Genomic DNA, 16,009 nt, shown 5'->3' on the forward strand with positions numbered 1-16,009 from the left:
TTACGCATGGTGTTAAGCAAAGAACGTACAATTTTAAAGAGTTAAGCTTACAGACCAAAGCAAAAATAGCGTTTTGCAGATGTGACAAGTCATTGTGTTTTTTTCCTCCTTTGTTAGTTGCATAATTGCATTACTCCATGTTACTTAGATATTCCTATCATAGTTGACTATTGTTTTGTGAAATTATTTGTGCTGAATTTTAAGAAAATGATTTCTTCCTAAGTTTGTACAGAGAGATCTTTATACACCATTGATAGTAATAGGCGTACCAATCGTTAATAAAAGTTTTAAGGCCCTCGCCTCATTTAATATGATGTGCTTTGGTTGTTATTTTTAAAAGCGTGTAAAACGGAAACGAAAAAAGATTTTTTAATATTTGTTTACAGTATTTTATTTTCTGATCTATTGTTAAAAAATAAAAAACTTGTTTTGGCCATACGTGGTTCGTTCAAAAAGTTGTGAGCCTTCAAAAAATGGTCTTCTAAAAAAGGTAAAAACAAAATTATTTTTTAACGATAGGTCAAAAAATAAAATACTGAAATCAATAATAAAAAATCTTTTTTTTACATGCTTTTAAAGAAACACACAAAAATACCTTTTGAAATGAGGCGAGGGCTTTAAATGTTCTCCTTGTCATATATGTATATTATATGTAATTGGCGCGTACACCCTTTTTGGGTATTTGGCCGAGCTGGGTGGTAAAATTTCAAGGGCATGCAACGTTTTGGGCATTTTCGTTCCGCGACAGAGAAAAAGGATATAACGTAGAGAAAAAGGTGAGATAGAGCTATACCTTATTTATATCTTAGATACACTTTAGCTTATTTTTCCTGAGTTTTTCCTTGTGATTGCTAATTTCTAGTGAGTAATAACACTGCCTACTTTTTGGCGCTTGTTTGTTGTGCAAACTCGTAGGATATATATTTTTGGTGCCTACTTTTTGGCGTTATATTTCCTTGGTGCCTACTGTTTGGGGCGTTTTTTTGTCCCAAAATTTTTGGCTCTTTTTGGTGCCTACTTTTTGGCGCTTATTTCCGTTTCCTGGCTGGGGCTTGTGCGTACTATAAAGTGCTATCCATTCCGGCGTCGGACTTATTGGTATTGCCTTGCGGTAATTTGTGCCGTTGCTGCGGTCCTGGAGTCGCTGCGTTTGTGCGGGTGATAAACGCTCGGAGTAGTGCGCGTTGTTGTCACGGTTTGTGGCCGGCGTTCACCTTGACCGGTAGACCCTACTCCTATTTTGTCTATTTGTATTTTCTGCAAATGTTGTGAATTTATTTAGATATATATTCTTTCTCTCTCTCTCTCTCTTTCTCATTCTCTCTCGGGTCTCTCCTTCTTTCTTTGCCTGCCTTGAAAGTTTCACTTTTGTTATGTGTACTACGCTACCCGCACTTTTTTTTGTTTCTAAGTACAAATAAAATAATATCTATTTAGCGCATTTTCAATTCTCAGCCCTTCTTTGCTATAAGATTGAGTTGGGAGAGCAAACATTTTGTCGCTCCGTTTTTCCCTAAGCTTTTAGCAGCCGATTATTCCGTTGCATACTTGTATGTTGCGGCCGCAATGCACGACAATGACAAACCTCCGAGTGTATTTCTGCTGTGAAAAAGTTGCTCATAAAGAGTACCTGCCGCTCGGAGGTAGCAAAGAACTGCAGGCCACTCCCTTTGCGGAAAAACGTCTAGACGCACAACACAAATAGGAGGAGGAGCTCGGCCAAATACCCACCAAAGGAAGTAAGCGACCGCGTTAGGAAAACTTTTTTCTATCAATTGGTGTTGCGTGCACTGTGCACTTTTGCGTGATAGTTACGCACCAACCCATTCGGCTGCGGTGGCGGTCCATGCATGTGGTCCTCCTTAAATACTTTACACACCTTTTATGCATATGTATTTATGTATGCAAGTTTGTGTGTTGATCGAAACGTTCTTTGGAGTTGCACCCATACGTTCTGAACAAGTTATGTAACCACTACTTGACTTGCTAGCGGAAGTATTTCATCCCCTACAGTTTTCATTGCTAGCAAGTGGCATTTGTAACGCAATACAACAAAATGCCAATCATCAGCCTAGGTATCAGCATCATACCAGTTAATAAACTAGTTCGTAATGCACTAAAAAATTCAAGTTCGTTTTGGGAAATTGTCGAGTGATTGAAAAAGATTTAGTAGATGCCGTAGTTATCTCATTGGGTTCTGTAAGCAATATTTTGACTGAAGTAAGGGGGTTTCAGAGGGCAGTGTATACAATGGGTGCCGCACTCGCTATCAATGAAACAAAAACACATTCGAATGCAACTTTCTCAGCAACATTTTGAGCATTTTCGAAAGGATAAAGTGGATTTTGAGCGTCGATTCAAAAATATGGAAGATGCCTGGCTCTATCAACATAACTCTAAATAAAAACAAGAGACTAAAGAGTGGTGTGAACCTGGTTTTGTGGTTCCGAAGCAAGTTCGAGCTCAGAAATCGGCTAAGCATCCGTGTTTTGGGATGCGAAAAGAAGTTTGGTTACGGATAACTTGCAAATTGGTAAAATATAAATTCTAATTATTTTTGTAGCCTTTTGGATTAACTGAAGCAAAAAATTCGTGAAAAAGAGCCAGCTTACAAAAGGAAAAATATATTTTTCACAGGACAATGAAGCGTGTTCTAAAAGCATTTTGACAATGGTTAAAATCTATGAATTAAAGTTCGAATTGTTGGAGCATCCACTGTTTTCACCAGATTTGGCATCTAGCGACTTCCAGCTGTTTCCAGAGCTAAACAAATTCATGCGTGGAAATGGTTTTTCATCAAGTGATGAGGTCCTAATAGATTTATAATCGTATTTTGTAGCCCTTCCAGATTCTCACTTCAGGAATGGACTACATAAATTGGAATATCATTGGAAGAGGTTTATTGACGTTCAGGGAGATTATACTGAATACTAAGGTGTATTTAAAACCATTAAGTTTTGATTTGCTTATCAAATCACAAAACTTATTGAAGGACCTAGTACCCCTGAAACAGAACTATGTTGTATGAACTATGTAGTTTGTGTTGTTCGTTCTACCCTTTTATTGTCAAAAAAAAAAACCTTGTAAAACTCAATTGTTGCAGGGAAAGTTTTCTCTGGAAAAGGTTTATTTGTTCCACTCAAAATTTGCCCCTCTCCAAGTTCCGTAAATGTCAATCAAATTAGTGAAAAGAGGTATTGGCCACTTATTGGCCTTCCTCTTATACTTATAGATGTATATTCCGACAAGTGCGATCCAGTGTCACTACCCCTGCTTTTAATATATTGTAATATACAATTTTATCGGGCATGGACCAATCTTAACAATTCTTCTTTTAAAATGTTCCTTGAAGTCCAAGAACAGAATTAATTATTAATTTTAATTAATCTAGAAAAGCCATGTTTCTCACATGGTCAATTGTATGTTGCCTGTTCCTGTGTTGGAAAACCATCAGATGTGTTTGTATATTCACCAGGTAATAAAACAAAAAAAACATTGTGTATCATAAAGCATTCCAATAAAAATTAAACAGAGTTTTGTTAATAATTTTGATTCACTCGATTTACAATAAAGCGATTATTGAAAATACGTATATACGTTTTATTTCATTATTCTTTATAATATCGGTTTTTAGCCCTATGTTAATAATAATAATAAATAAATAAATAATTTTCTCTATGCTTTGTCATTGAAGCACCCACTTTATAAATATTTGTCACCTTTAGGTTCCCACTATCTCTTTAGATTATTTTTAAATCAGGTTTGAACCTTAAGTTCCCCTCTTAGTTTGAAACCCTCTGGCAAACATCCCAGTCGGGGGTTTTAGTGGGTCCCTAAAGGGTGGCCAAAGTTCGTGGAAGCGAAGATACTTAGGTCACCCAAGCTGACTCTTTTCTTTAATTCTCCTGAACAGAACCGTCACCATGATAATAGGGCGGTGTGTGAGGGTCAGTATAGTAAAAACGTTTTAATGTCGAAATATAAACTTCCACATTCAAAATCTATTTGACAGAACGAAGTCTGTCGGGTCCGATAGTTTAATATACATACATACAACATATTTTGATTAGTTACTTCACTTCGTGGTACGAATAAATTTCTCGTATTGGAATTGCAAAAACCAATGTAAGTCTTTTTTTTCGGAATTGTTTTTTGTGTTCACAAGATTATTGCAAATTTCGTTGGGCAAAATGTATCCAAAATATAGGATTATTATTTTTGTTATGGCTTCTCCTAGTCAGCGAACAATTTCAATTTGCGCGAAACAGCTGAGTATCAGGCAAAAAGTTTCACGTAGATCTTATGGAAAACACCCGAAATAATGGACCTTGAATATGCAATTGGGCAAAGTTTCCTCAAAGCACAGGATAAAACAGAAATTGATAAATAGAGCTTTTAAAAAAATGTTATTACAAAAAATTTTATTACAAACATATCATAGAATTCGTACCAAATGTAAATTGAACCACATTTTATGGAATCTTATTAATTTATTTAAATATAATTTAGTTTACTGTACTAAAAATATATTTTATTTTATTCTATTAATCACTTTATTGAAATAACTTAGTTTTATTTAATAATAATAATTACAATTTTATTAAAATAAATAAAAATAAAAACCAGCCAAAAAGCGATGGAAATTTTCAGTTATGCTAAAACACCAAATTCAGGTTCCAATAGTGGGCAAAAATTTTGGTGTGAAACAATTTGCGTGAAAAGGAAGAGCTCGGCCAAACACCTAAAAAGAGTGTAAGCGCCAATTATTTATATATTACATATATATAAAGAGTGGATAAATTTTAAGGGCCGATGTTGAATGTAAACCATACCTAAACGTCAAGTTTTTTTTCTTCATTTCATTTAAAATTTTTCAATTTCAGATTAATTCAATTTTAATAATGGAAAGATACACAATCGGGTAATGCGTTAAAGCGATTCAGGCTTATTATGAAAACGGGCGTTCAAATCAAAATGCATATCGCGCACTACGTGATTTTTTCGGTCAATTTAATCGTCCAAATGTGCGTACAATCGGAAAAATTGTGCAACATTTTGAGCAAACCGGGTCTGTAGGAGATGTGAAAACACCAGTGTATGCTCGTATAGCTCGTACTGCAGAAAATATTGCTGCTGTTCGCGATAGTGTGGTTGAAGAGCCGTCCACCTCAACTCGTCGTCGTGCCCAACAATTGCACCTCTCACGCTCGTCGTTGATGAACATTATGCAAAACGACTTGCATTTACACGCTTACAAGGTGCAATTGACTCAAGAACTAAAGCCTCTTGACCATTTCAAGCGTCGGCAATGGTCAGAATGGTGGCAGGAAACGGCAACAGTGAGTGACCTATTTTCGAAGAAAATCATCTTCAGTGATGAGGCCCATTTTCACCTCAGTGGATATGTCAATAAGCAGAACTGCCGCATTCGGGTGAACGATAATCCATGAGTGATTGCCGAAAAACCAATGCACCCACAAAGAGTGACTGTTTGGTGCGGTTTATGAGCCGGCGGCATCATTGGGCCGTATTTTTTTCCAAAATGAGACCGGTCAGGCAGTTACTGTAAATAGTGTTCGCTATCGTGAGATGATAACGAACTTTTTATGGCCCGAATTGGAAGATATGGATGTGGACGATATGTGGTTTCAACTGGACGGGGCCACTTGTCACGGCCGAATAATCTCACGTCGCGGCGATGTCAATTGGCCGTCAAGATCATGTGATTTGACAACGTTGGACTTCTTTCTTTTGGGTTATTTGACGTCTATAAGCCAGCAACAAATCAAGAGCTCAAAGATGAGATAATTCGGCACATTAACGGCATAGAACCTCAATTATGCCTTAGTGTCATCGAAAATTTGGACCATCGGATGGAGGTGTGCCGCCGAGATTGCGGCGGCCATTTGGCCAATATTTTGTTGCATACGTAATGGAGCCATACCAATATTATCATAATATAGAAAAATGACAATAATTTCCTAATAAACATGTATTTTATTCAAAATCAACACCGGCTCTTGAAACTTAACCCCCTTTATATGCGAGAGAAGTTCAATAAGTACCCGTGTTCTATGACAGGGGGCGTTTCTGTGGGAAGTTGTGTGGTGCCATCTATCAAATGACGGCAAAACAGGTTTGTATTTGGCAGTTAGATGTTGTCTATAGGGACGCTTCGCCATCTATGACCACAGTTAGACATTGATGAAGAATTGGCGATGAAAAATTTGTAACCCGATGGATGCCGCGATTGCTTGGATATAACAAGCGGATGCGATTGTTAACTTCGAATGTTTGGAGCAATTTAAGGGAGATCCGAAGAAATTTTTGCGTCGAGTTGTCACTGTTGATGAAACCTTGATTCATCACTACACAGCAGAAACTAAGCAACAATCAAAACAATGGATTTCTCCCGGTGCTCCAATCTGAAAGTCAGTGCTGAATCTGTTCCAAAGAAGGCTAAGACAGTCCCATCGGCCGTAAAGGTCATGGTCACGATTTTTTGGGAAGCCAACGGCATCTTCCTTATGATTTTTTTAGAAAAAGGAAGAACTGAGTGAGATCACTGAGCGTATTATCGGACCTTCACAAAAAATTGAGGGAGACTGCCGCATTTGGCGAAAAAGAAGGTGCTATTTGACCACAATTACGCAGGAGCACATTTATCCGGAGTTGTCGCCGCTAAACTTCATGAATTGCTGCCGCACCTCCCGTATTCATCCGATCTGGCTCCCTGCGACTTTTTCTTGTTCCCTTCCTCTTCTTATTAATTGGCACGATAACCGCTTACGCGATTTTGGCCGAGTTTAACAAAGTGCGCCAGTCGTTTCTTTCTCGTGCTAACCGGCGCCAATTGGACACACCAAGTGAAGCCAAGCCCTTCTCCACCTGATCTTTCCAACACAGAGGAGGCTTTCCTCTTCCTCTGCTATCACCAGCTAGTACCGCATTGAATACTTTCAAAGCCGAAGCGTTTGTATCCATTCGGACGACATGACCCAGCCAACGTAGCCGCTGGATCTTTATTCGCTGCGCTATGTCTATATCGTCGTAAAGCTCATACAGCTCATCGTTCCATCTTCTGCGATATTCGCCGTTACCAACGTGCAAAGGTCCAAAAACCTTCCGCAGAATCTTTCTCTCAAACACTTCAAGCGTCGCTTCATCGGATGTTGTCATCGTCCAAGCTTCTGCGCCATACGTTAGGACGGACATGGTGAGAGCCTTGTAGAGTGTTAGTTTTATTCTACCATGAAGAAATGGCTCACGGGGGAAAAATGTAGTTCATACGAGGAAGTCACCGCCTAGACAGAGCCGTAGTTTGAAGAGTTCAACAAATCCTATTTTTCTGAGAGGTTAAAAATGGCTTATATATATATATTTATATAGAGGAGAGGAATTCCAAATAAAATTTTTAAAATATTTTTATTTCAAAATAGAACAACAGTAAAAATATTAAAATAAACCTTAATTGAATAACTGCTGCAATTCAAGTCCCTGTCGCACCAGTTCGACTTCCTCCTTCAAAAACCAGTTCTTAACTACACAGAATTTCTGCTGAGTAGTTTAGCTTTCCACTGTAGGGCTCTTTCAGAGTATTTATTTACATAGTACTTGTGATGGCTTAAGTTTGTTTTTGTTTCCTTTGTGCGAATTAATGTGAGATGACAGCCAACCTCAACACAAGGACATACTTTTTAATAATCTACAATATTAATTTAACGCCATAATGCTTTTCAGTTTCGTAGCCATGTAGCTCTTGCTGACTTCCTCGCTGTGGCATCGCACCAACGTAACTTTATGGAGCAGCAGTAATGAATAAAGTATACTGGATAATTCTTTTTTCTGCACAAAAGTCGTATATTCATTTTATTATTATGAGAATTTTAATTACATACCTACGCTTCGATCGGTTAGGTAAATGGTGTATGTATGCTTTTTATTATGTCAGTTTGTTTGTCATAAATTAATTACAAGCAAACAACAAAGCAAAGGTGCAGTGAGGGAAAAGGTGTTGTTGAGCAAATAATAACAAAACTTTAATGGAAATACTGATAAAGTTAATCAATTGTATAATATGGAACCAGCTGGAGTTCGGTAAACAAAATTCTCTTGATTGTATTGAAAAAACATACAAGGCGTTGAGGACAAAGTTTCGACTTATGCTGTCAGTTACTATTAGCTTGCTAACATTTTAATGGCAATTATCAGAGCTGAGGAATAAGGATAACGACATCCAATTGATTCAGCTAAATGTAGAGCTTAGCCAATGCCATTTACAAATAATTATGGAGGCAAATTAGGCAAAGTAAGATAAATATTTTGGTTGCATAAAATGAAGAGGGAGGAAGAGAGATGACTTCAACTCATGCAGTGAGTCAATGCAATTAGAGAATTATATATACAAAAGATGTTTGTTTTTTAAATTTTTTTTTTTTTATTGAAACCATAAAATCTTTTTCAACCGAAGCAAAACTCAATGAAGTAATATAGCTAAAATTTTCCTTTATGTACTTCGCAAATTTCCTTTGCATTTGATATTTATAAATATTTTCCAGCAATCTCCTTAATAACATGTCCGAATATTGACACCCATAGTTGATTTCTCATGTAAGGCTAGAAGTGGCTAGCCAGTTCTTTGCTTCAGCAGAATTCACTTGAGGCGACCCGAATTCCCAATTGTTAGGGTCTGGTTTTTATAGATCTTATTGGAGATACCAGGGTAGGGTAGAGACTAATTATTAGAAACTATTTGTACTTCAATCAAAGCCATGTATGCAGCCAAATGCAAAGTCTACCCGTGACCCTCCTCTTCCCTTAAAACTTAAACTGCGTTACAGTTACTAAAACTAACTCTGTCCCGCTCGAACACATTCATAGGCCTCTTTATTTGCACGACTTTCAAGAAGACGCTATTATACTGCGAGAGAAAGAGAATGCCCGAAAAAGACAAAGAAAGAGGCGCCTGAATTTCAATTTGGTTTTTCTTATTACATCAAAACACACCCTTCAATAGGAGTAGCTTTGTGAAAAATTCAAAAAAACTTTAAAGCTAGAAAATTGTGTATATTTAAATTCGGTTTGGCATTTTTTATTGTACCAGGTATATACAATCATCAGGTATATATATACCAGGTATATATATACATCAGCTATTAGTCCATAGATGTTGCTAGGAGTATTTTTAAACCTTCCCAAATGTCGTGTTTTTTCGTCTGTCATCTCTCAACAATATTCAGCTCATTGTTTGTTACGTTTCAATCAACAATGCATTTTTGTCGCTCTTAAAAATGTCGAATTTCGTGCCTTCAAACTACGATTTGCGGACATCGTTGATTTTCTGTTATCAATTGAAGAAAAACGCTTCTCAAACTCATCAAATGCTTATAGAAGCTTATGGTGGACATGCTCTAAATAGAGCAATAGCTTCAGGTGGTTTGAAAAATTCCGAAGTGGTGATTCTAGCGTGGAGAACGTGGACCGTGGAACTTGGAGAACGTGGACCGAAAAAGTTTGAGGACGCCGAATTGCAAGCATTGTTGGATGAAGATGATGGTCGAACGCAAGAAATGATGGCAGAGCAATTGGGAGTGTCCCAAAAAACCATTTCCAAACGTTTGAAAGACATGGGCATGATTTTAAAGGTCGGAAGATGGGTGCCGCATGAACTGACAATGTGACAATGCACCGCCCTATCGAACAAGAGCGACCCGGGAGTTGGTGGAGACGTACGATTGGGAACCGCTGGTGCATGCGGCTTATTCACCAGACCTGGCGCCTTCCGAATATCATTTGTTTGTATCGCACTTTCCGAGCAGAGCTTCAATTCTCACGAAGAAGCCAAAAAATGGCTCGATGATTGGATTGCGGCCAAAGACGGCCAATTCTTTTGGCGCGGCATCCACAAATTACCTAAGAGATGGGAAAAATGTGTCGCCAGCGATAGCTATTATTTTGAAGATTAAATTTGTAACCATTTTTTGTTAATAAACGTTTGAAATTGAAAAAAGTCTCATTTCATAGGTATATACCTTACTTCAATTCAATGGTAATACATCCCGGCAAGTACGCAAAATTCCAGCACCCCTGAAGAGATGAAATCACCCCAATCCCTACCTAAAATATTCACCAGAAAAGCTCGAATTTGGTGTCAGTTTGCTCTTGTGGGGTCGAATTGAAGGTCAGTCCAAGGTCAAACATAGAATATTCACCAAAGAATTAAAAACAAAGTTGATATATAATTTTTTTTTAGTTGCTGAGTCCGAATTCGTTACCAGTTTGCCCTTTCGGGGTCAAATTGAAGCTCAGTTCAAGGTCATTTATGAATATTTTAAGAATTTTTTAAAATCGCTCAATAATTATCTTCTCTAGGATTTATGAACAAAATGTGTCAAAAAATCCCCACTGTGTAGGGCCACAGGTTTTCGAAAGAGCTCCATCTGCTCTGCGCTCTCCTGAGAAATAAGTTGTGCAATTCTCCGTTAACAATAGACAGGGAGATGCCGATGACTGGGTGGGAGGTCTCTGAGACCAATTCGGTTGACCCCTTCCGGGCAAGCTCATCAGCAATTTCATTTTCCTCTCTGTGTTGTTGCCCAGATCAGAGAAATATTACCTGCATATCCAAAAGGTAAATCTCCTTTTTAGAGTAGCTGATTAATTTGGATCTACACCATGGCTTAGTCGAGCCTTGATCGCCTTGGCTATCGTAAAAAATGTTAATTCTCCCTAATCACGTTCCCTAAGTATTTTGCATGCTTCTGCTTGAAAAACTGCAACAGTTTTAAGGGAATAGTTAAATAAGCTGGCTTAGAGGAAGCCCCAGCTCCGACTCCCGATTCCATCTTCGAACCGCCAGTGAAGAGAGAGGTGCCAACTTCGGTACAGATTTTCCCTCGTTCCAATCCTGCCTACGAGGAAGGCTGCCCTTGTACGACCCTCAAACTGCAGTATATGGATAGAAAGATCTGTCCGAGGTTCGCAGAAATGAGGTTTTATAGTGATATTGAATTTTTACCCGGGCCTTAGACGAAAGTTGGCGGAGGAAAATTGTTGGAAATGCACGTTTACGGTACGAATTTGTACATTGTCCCACATCTACACATAACTAACTTTATCACTAAGACTTACTGACAATTTTTGGCAATTTATGTTTTTCTTATTTTACTTAAGATTTCTTTTCCTGAAAGTATAGTTCACTCATCTACAAAAAGTTAATCTTATTTAATTAAAATTTATATTATTAAATTAAAAGCATATGAAACCAAGTTAAAAATTTTGCGCTAATGTCAAATAACTCAAAACATTTTCATTCAAATTTCACACCTTTTAATCTGAATTTTTAGAAAAATTCTGAGTTTGCAGCTGTATAGCCCATAGAATTTTGTTTCAAGAAAGTGCAAGATTTTTTTCTGGAAGTTTTTTTCAGGCGCTCTTGTGGATTTTCTTGATATAACGAATTCCGAAATTTTTTTGTATGTAAGAAACACCGAACTTCGTCAGCTTAAAAAAAAAAATTTAATTAAAGCGATTTTTGCGTCACTTCAATGGGCTTTTAAATTGAAAACCTGAATTTTTTCGAAAGGTTCTGATTGAAAGGTTTAAAATTTTGATAATATTTTATTGTCTTTTTTAATTAGTACACATTTTAATTTATATGGTTTTTGTAGGAGAAAAAACTACATTTTTTATACAAAAAAATTAAATGAATGAAAAACAAATATATTTGGAAAACTTGTCATTAACTCCCTGTGTATATAGGGGCTTATAGCGCAGTGTGTGTTCGTGCTGTAAAATAATAAAACCACCAACAATATAACGACTTAACATTTCCTCTGTTTTAATCATTCTTTATTTATTTATTTACTCCCACATTGATTTTCTTCCCCCTCCGCCCAACGACCAATTCTCATCTCTGACGCGTGCTAACGACATTAATTTAATCCACTTTATTTTTAATTGCTGGCTATTTTTGCGCCATGTCGACCGCCAGTAATGAGCGTAATCATTTCCACCCAATCAGCAGGAAAGCGTTCTTTAGCGAACCACTGAAACCTAGTCGGCTTGTCCGAAATTCACTCACCTATATATGACAATTATCTGCTGACATGCAGTAAAAATAGTTGGAAGGTACTCACGTGTGCAAAAGCGTGGCTCATCGCTGCCATCCCCGCAATCGTTAATGTTGTTGCAATACTTGCTGAGCGGCACACAGCGCGTATTCGAGCAGGTGAATTCGGACAGTGAACATTGCTGTTGTGCGCCACTGCCGCTCGGCTTGGCTGTGGCAGTGCCCGTCACTGCAGCCACTACAGGCGCCACTGGCAACAGAGAAGAGGCGGCCGCCACCGAATTTGTTGTCATGGCAGTGGATGTTGACGAGTTGGAAGACATAGCTATTGCTGCGTTGGCTGTTGCCAGAGACGCGGTGGTTGCCGCAGCGATATGGAGGAAGCACAAAACCAGTAATGACATCAGCTTTAGGGCAGTGATGTGGCTGCTTGTAATAAGTGCGGTTTTTGCTCTTCTTATGTGGCAGCCATTGGTGGACTGATGTGGCGCGTTTTTTGCTTTTCTTGTTGTTGTCGTGTTTGGTGGCAAGCAAAATCGTCCAAAAGGAGTACTGTAATCCAAAGCCAGCACACAATTTTGACGCCACCAATTCAAGTAGTTGCAACTGGTGCCATTTGATTTTGCTGTTGCCCCTTCTGCTGTCGCTGTGATTGCCTTCGCTGATTCAGCCTTCATCGTTGGTGATTCAACCATTGCTTTTGTTTTCGTTTTTGTGCTCTGTATTGTAGAAGATTTATGTTGAATTGACGTTGGAGTTGGTGCTGAAGTTCGTATTGCGTTGCTTCCTTCCTTTGTAAGCGTTACACGTTTTATGATTGCAGCGGCGTAGTTGGGGGCCTTTGCTGAATGATTGGCGTATGTGGAAGCCTTGAAAACATCCAGTTTACATTGCTGTTGCTGTTGTTGATGCTTTTTCGTGTTGGTGCTTGCCTTTGGCGATGGCGAGTAATGCTGGTTATTTTTGTTGTTGTTATTGTTGTTGCTATCACTGTTGACCAAGGAGCAGTGAGTGTGATTTTCGGCAATGTTCAGCATCTGCTTAAGAGGTGGCATTGTGTTGGTGTTTTTGTTGAACTTTGATTTTTGCTGTTTCTTTTGGTTTCGTGTTTTTGTATGTTTTCCGCATTTGAATTTCTGCCGCCATTTTATCGTCATTATTACATCTGCGAATGTAAAGAGAAAAATGAGCATAAAGACAATGGATTTTACTTGTTTGTGTATGTGTGAGTATGCGTATGTTAAGTGCTTTGTTTTCATATCTTAACAGGCGACTTGAATTCCTACTTGTTTCTACATACAGTCAAACTTCAATAACTCCAATCTGCATTGTCCAGTGAAAATGTTCGGCTTATGAAGATTTCGAGTTATAGAATATTCATATTTTATTCAAGATAAATCTCAAATAATAAAAATATTGTATTTATTAACTCGGTTCGGTTAGGTTAAGTTTTTGTGGCAGCCGGGTGCGAACAGCCAACTCACTTAGGCCATGCAGGCCCTTTGTAGTACCAATCTGTAATACGGGAACCTCAGTGTTTATTCACCGTGAAACCATTTAGATGCTCTTGTGAGGCGTAGAATAGATTTTATGCCAACACCAGGTCAAACGAGTATTTTCCTAACTCTAATCCTAGATAAAGATGGTCAGTTACACAGGAAGCACTCCACTGTTCCTTCCACTTTCGTGCCCCTAAAATTCTGCAGTATTCATGCGAAAATATTCCTAGCCTAGAAGAGTGCCTACCTAACAGCCACGACTTTCGAGATGTTCTCTCTTGAGAGGCTAATCAATTTTCCTAAACTTTTCTTTTCTATTTGCGGCCAAATCAGCCTGGATGTAACACAAGGCTATGCCTTATTGGCCTCCTGGAGAATATTTTTTTATCCTTAATTTGAAAGTTGCCGTAAGGATTGCAATATCGCCTCTGTTTTCAAGCAGTGGAAGATTAGTACACTTTCTGGCTAGCTCAACGGCTTTGCAATTTGCTTCAATATCTCTACAGGGTCCGAAATCCCCGGTAAAGTGCCAATCAAATGGCGAAAGAACTGAAAATATCCGATCGTAGCATCCAGCGCATACTGAAAAATGATCTCAAAGTTAAGCCTTATAACATCCAAACGGCGCATGATCTCACACTAAAGCAGCAGCAAGTCGGACTTGAGAGAGCGAAGGAATAGCTTCGCTTGGCCGAAAGCTGTCAATTTCCGAACATTGTGTTTTCTGATGAAAAAATGTTCAAATTTAGTAATTGCCAATTTCTCAAAACGATTGAGAATTTGGGTCATCGATTGGCCACCAGGAGGCAGCACCCGCCACTGATAATGCTTTGGGCCGCTGTAATCGCAGATGCACGCTCTCCAATCGTTTTCATCGAGCTTGGCGTCAAGGTAAATGCGAAATATTGTCGAGAAAATATTCTGGAGGTTTCTTTGAAATCGTGGGCAGACAAACATTTCGGTGGCAGACCATTGACGTTTTAACAGGACTCGACACTGTCTCACAAAGCTCGAGAAAACCAAGAATGGCTAGGAAGTGGCCCGTCACTGGCCACTCGATTTAGTTCGAGTTAAGGAAGTTTGACAGTATATATTTCCTTGGCTTTTATATATATATATTCTTACTTATATGTACTTATATATGTAGACGAATTGGAAACATAAATAATGGAAAAGTTAAAGTTCAACGATTTTCCGAAAATGATTTCGTTAACTGATTAATTATACGCTGGTTAATTATAGTTAACAATAGCACCCAAATATTGCACAATAACAATAACACCATAAAGCATAAAAGGAAGTATAATAAGCTACTTCGAGTGAGTGAAATCCCACTTCCTTGATATAAAAATAATGAATTGTTTTTCTTTGTTTTAAGTAGCTGCGCAACCAAGCTTTGTTCGAAGGCGCATACCAGTTGTATGTAGCAGCGTAAAGGAATCGAGATATATTTATGCGAGTATACGTGTGTAGGGTGTACGACGCTCGTTTGAAAAGTACATGCACAGTCAGAGGGATGGCGCGTATCGGGGAAGGAACACACAACAAGTTTCAGCCAGATCGGTATATTTTTTGTGTATGGCATTCGTTTTAGAGATTTTCCTTTTCCGTCATGACAACGCACCAGCTCACGTCTCAACGGTTCTGGTCACAAAATTGATGAAAATAGGGTTCCAGCTCGTTTCACATCCTCCCTATTTTCCAGACTTGGTTCTCTCGGATCCTGCGGATTACTATTTGTTCCCCAATTTGAAAAAATGGCTGGCGGGAAAAAGATTTTATTCAAATGAGAAGGTGATTGCAGAAACGAGTGCCAAGTTTTCAGAAATGTACAAATCCTATTATTCGGAAGGGATGTAATTAGAAGAGGGTTGTACGAAGTGTGTATGCCTAAAAGAAAGAATAATTAAGAAATTTTTATTTTTGCACAGGCTTTTCAAACGACCCTCGTATATATCAAATGGTTTTAAATGATGAGTCGATTTCACCATTTTTGTTAGTCCACCCGTCTACCCGAGGTCGCGATAGTTTTACCAAGGTAGCCCCGCTCACTTGCTATAAAATTGTAATTTTGTTATGATTAAGCAAACTTACTCAAATATGGTACAATTAATGAACCTGAAAAAAATACGACGACAATAAAACTTTGGAATATGGACCCACTTTTGCTAAATGCGCATGGCTCAATATCAATTTAATAAAATTCGCCCAAACTCGACACAAGGTTTGCTTCGAACTTCAGTTTGATTGGATTGAAATATTGTTGTAATCTCAAATCCCTTTGGAAGGAAAACGGTCCTCAAACCAGTCGTGAATTGGCGGAAAAAATCGACTAGGATTTACCGGACAATTGGGATCCTGGGTTCATCGCGAGCTCAACGAAAAAACAAAGTCGCCTTCAAACTGCGTTTCGCCCACCAGCGAGCAACACGCGGTCTTA

General features: G+C 38.4%; 1 protein-coding gene across 1 annotated transcript in view; it reads right to left on the reverse strand.

Moving 5' to 3' along the window:
• The window catches only part of LOC128861436 (uncharacterized), an 89,068-nt gene extending 75,841 nt beyond the window's left edge, over positions 1-13,227 (reverse strand). The window contains exon 1 of the mRNA XM_054099572.1: positions 12,138-13,227. Within this exon, the coding sequence (XP_053955547.1) occupies positions 12,138-13,227 (1,090 nt within the window). The remainder of the gene's footprint in view (positions 1-12,137) is intronic.
• Between the last annotated feature and the right edge of the window lie 2,782 nt (positions 13,228-16,009).

The sequence above is a fragment of the Anastrepha ludens genome, chromosome 4 (genome assembly GCF_028408465.1).
Source record: "Anastrepha ludens isolate Willacy chromosome 4, idAnaLude1.1, whole genome shotgun sequence".
Lineage (NCBI taxonomy): Eukaryota > Metazoa > Arthropoda > Insecta > Diptera > Tephritidae > Anastrepha > Anastrepha ludens.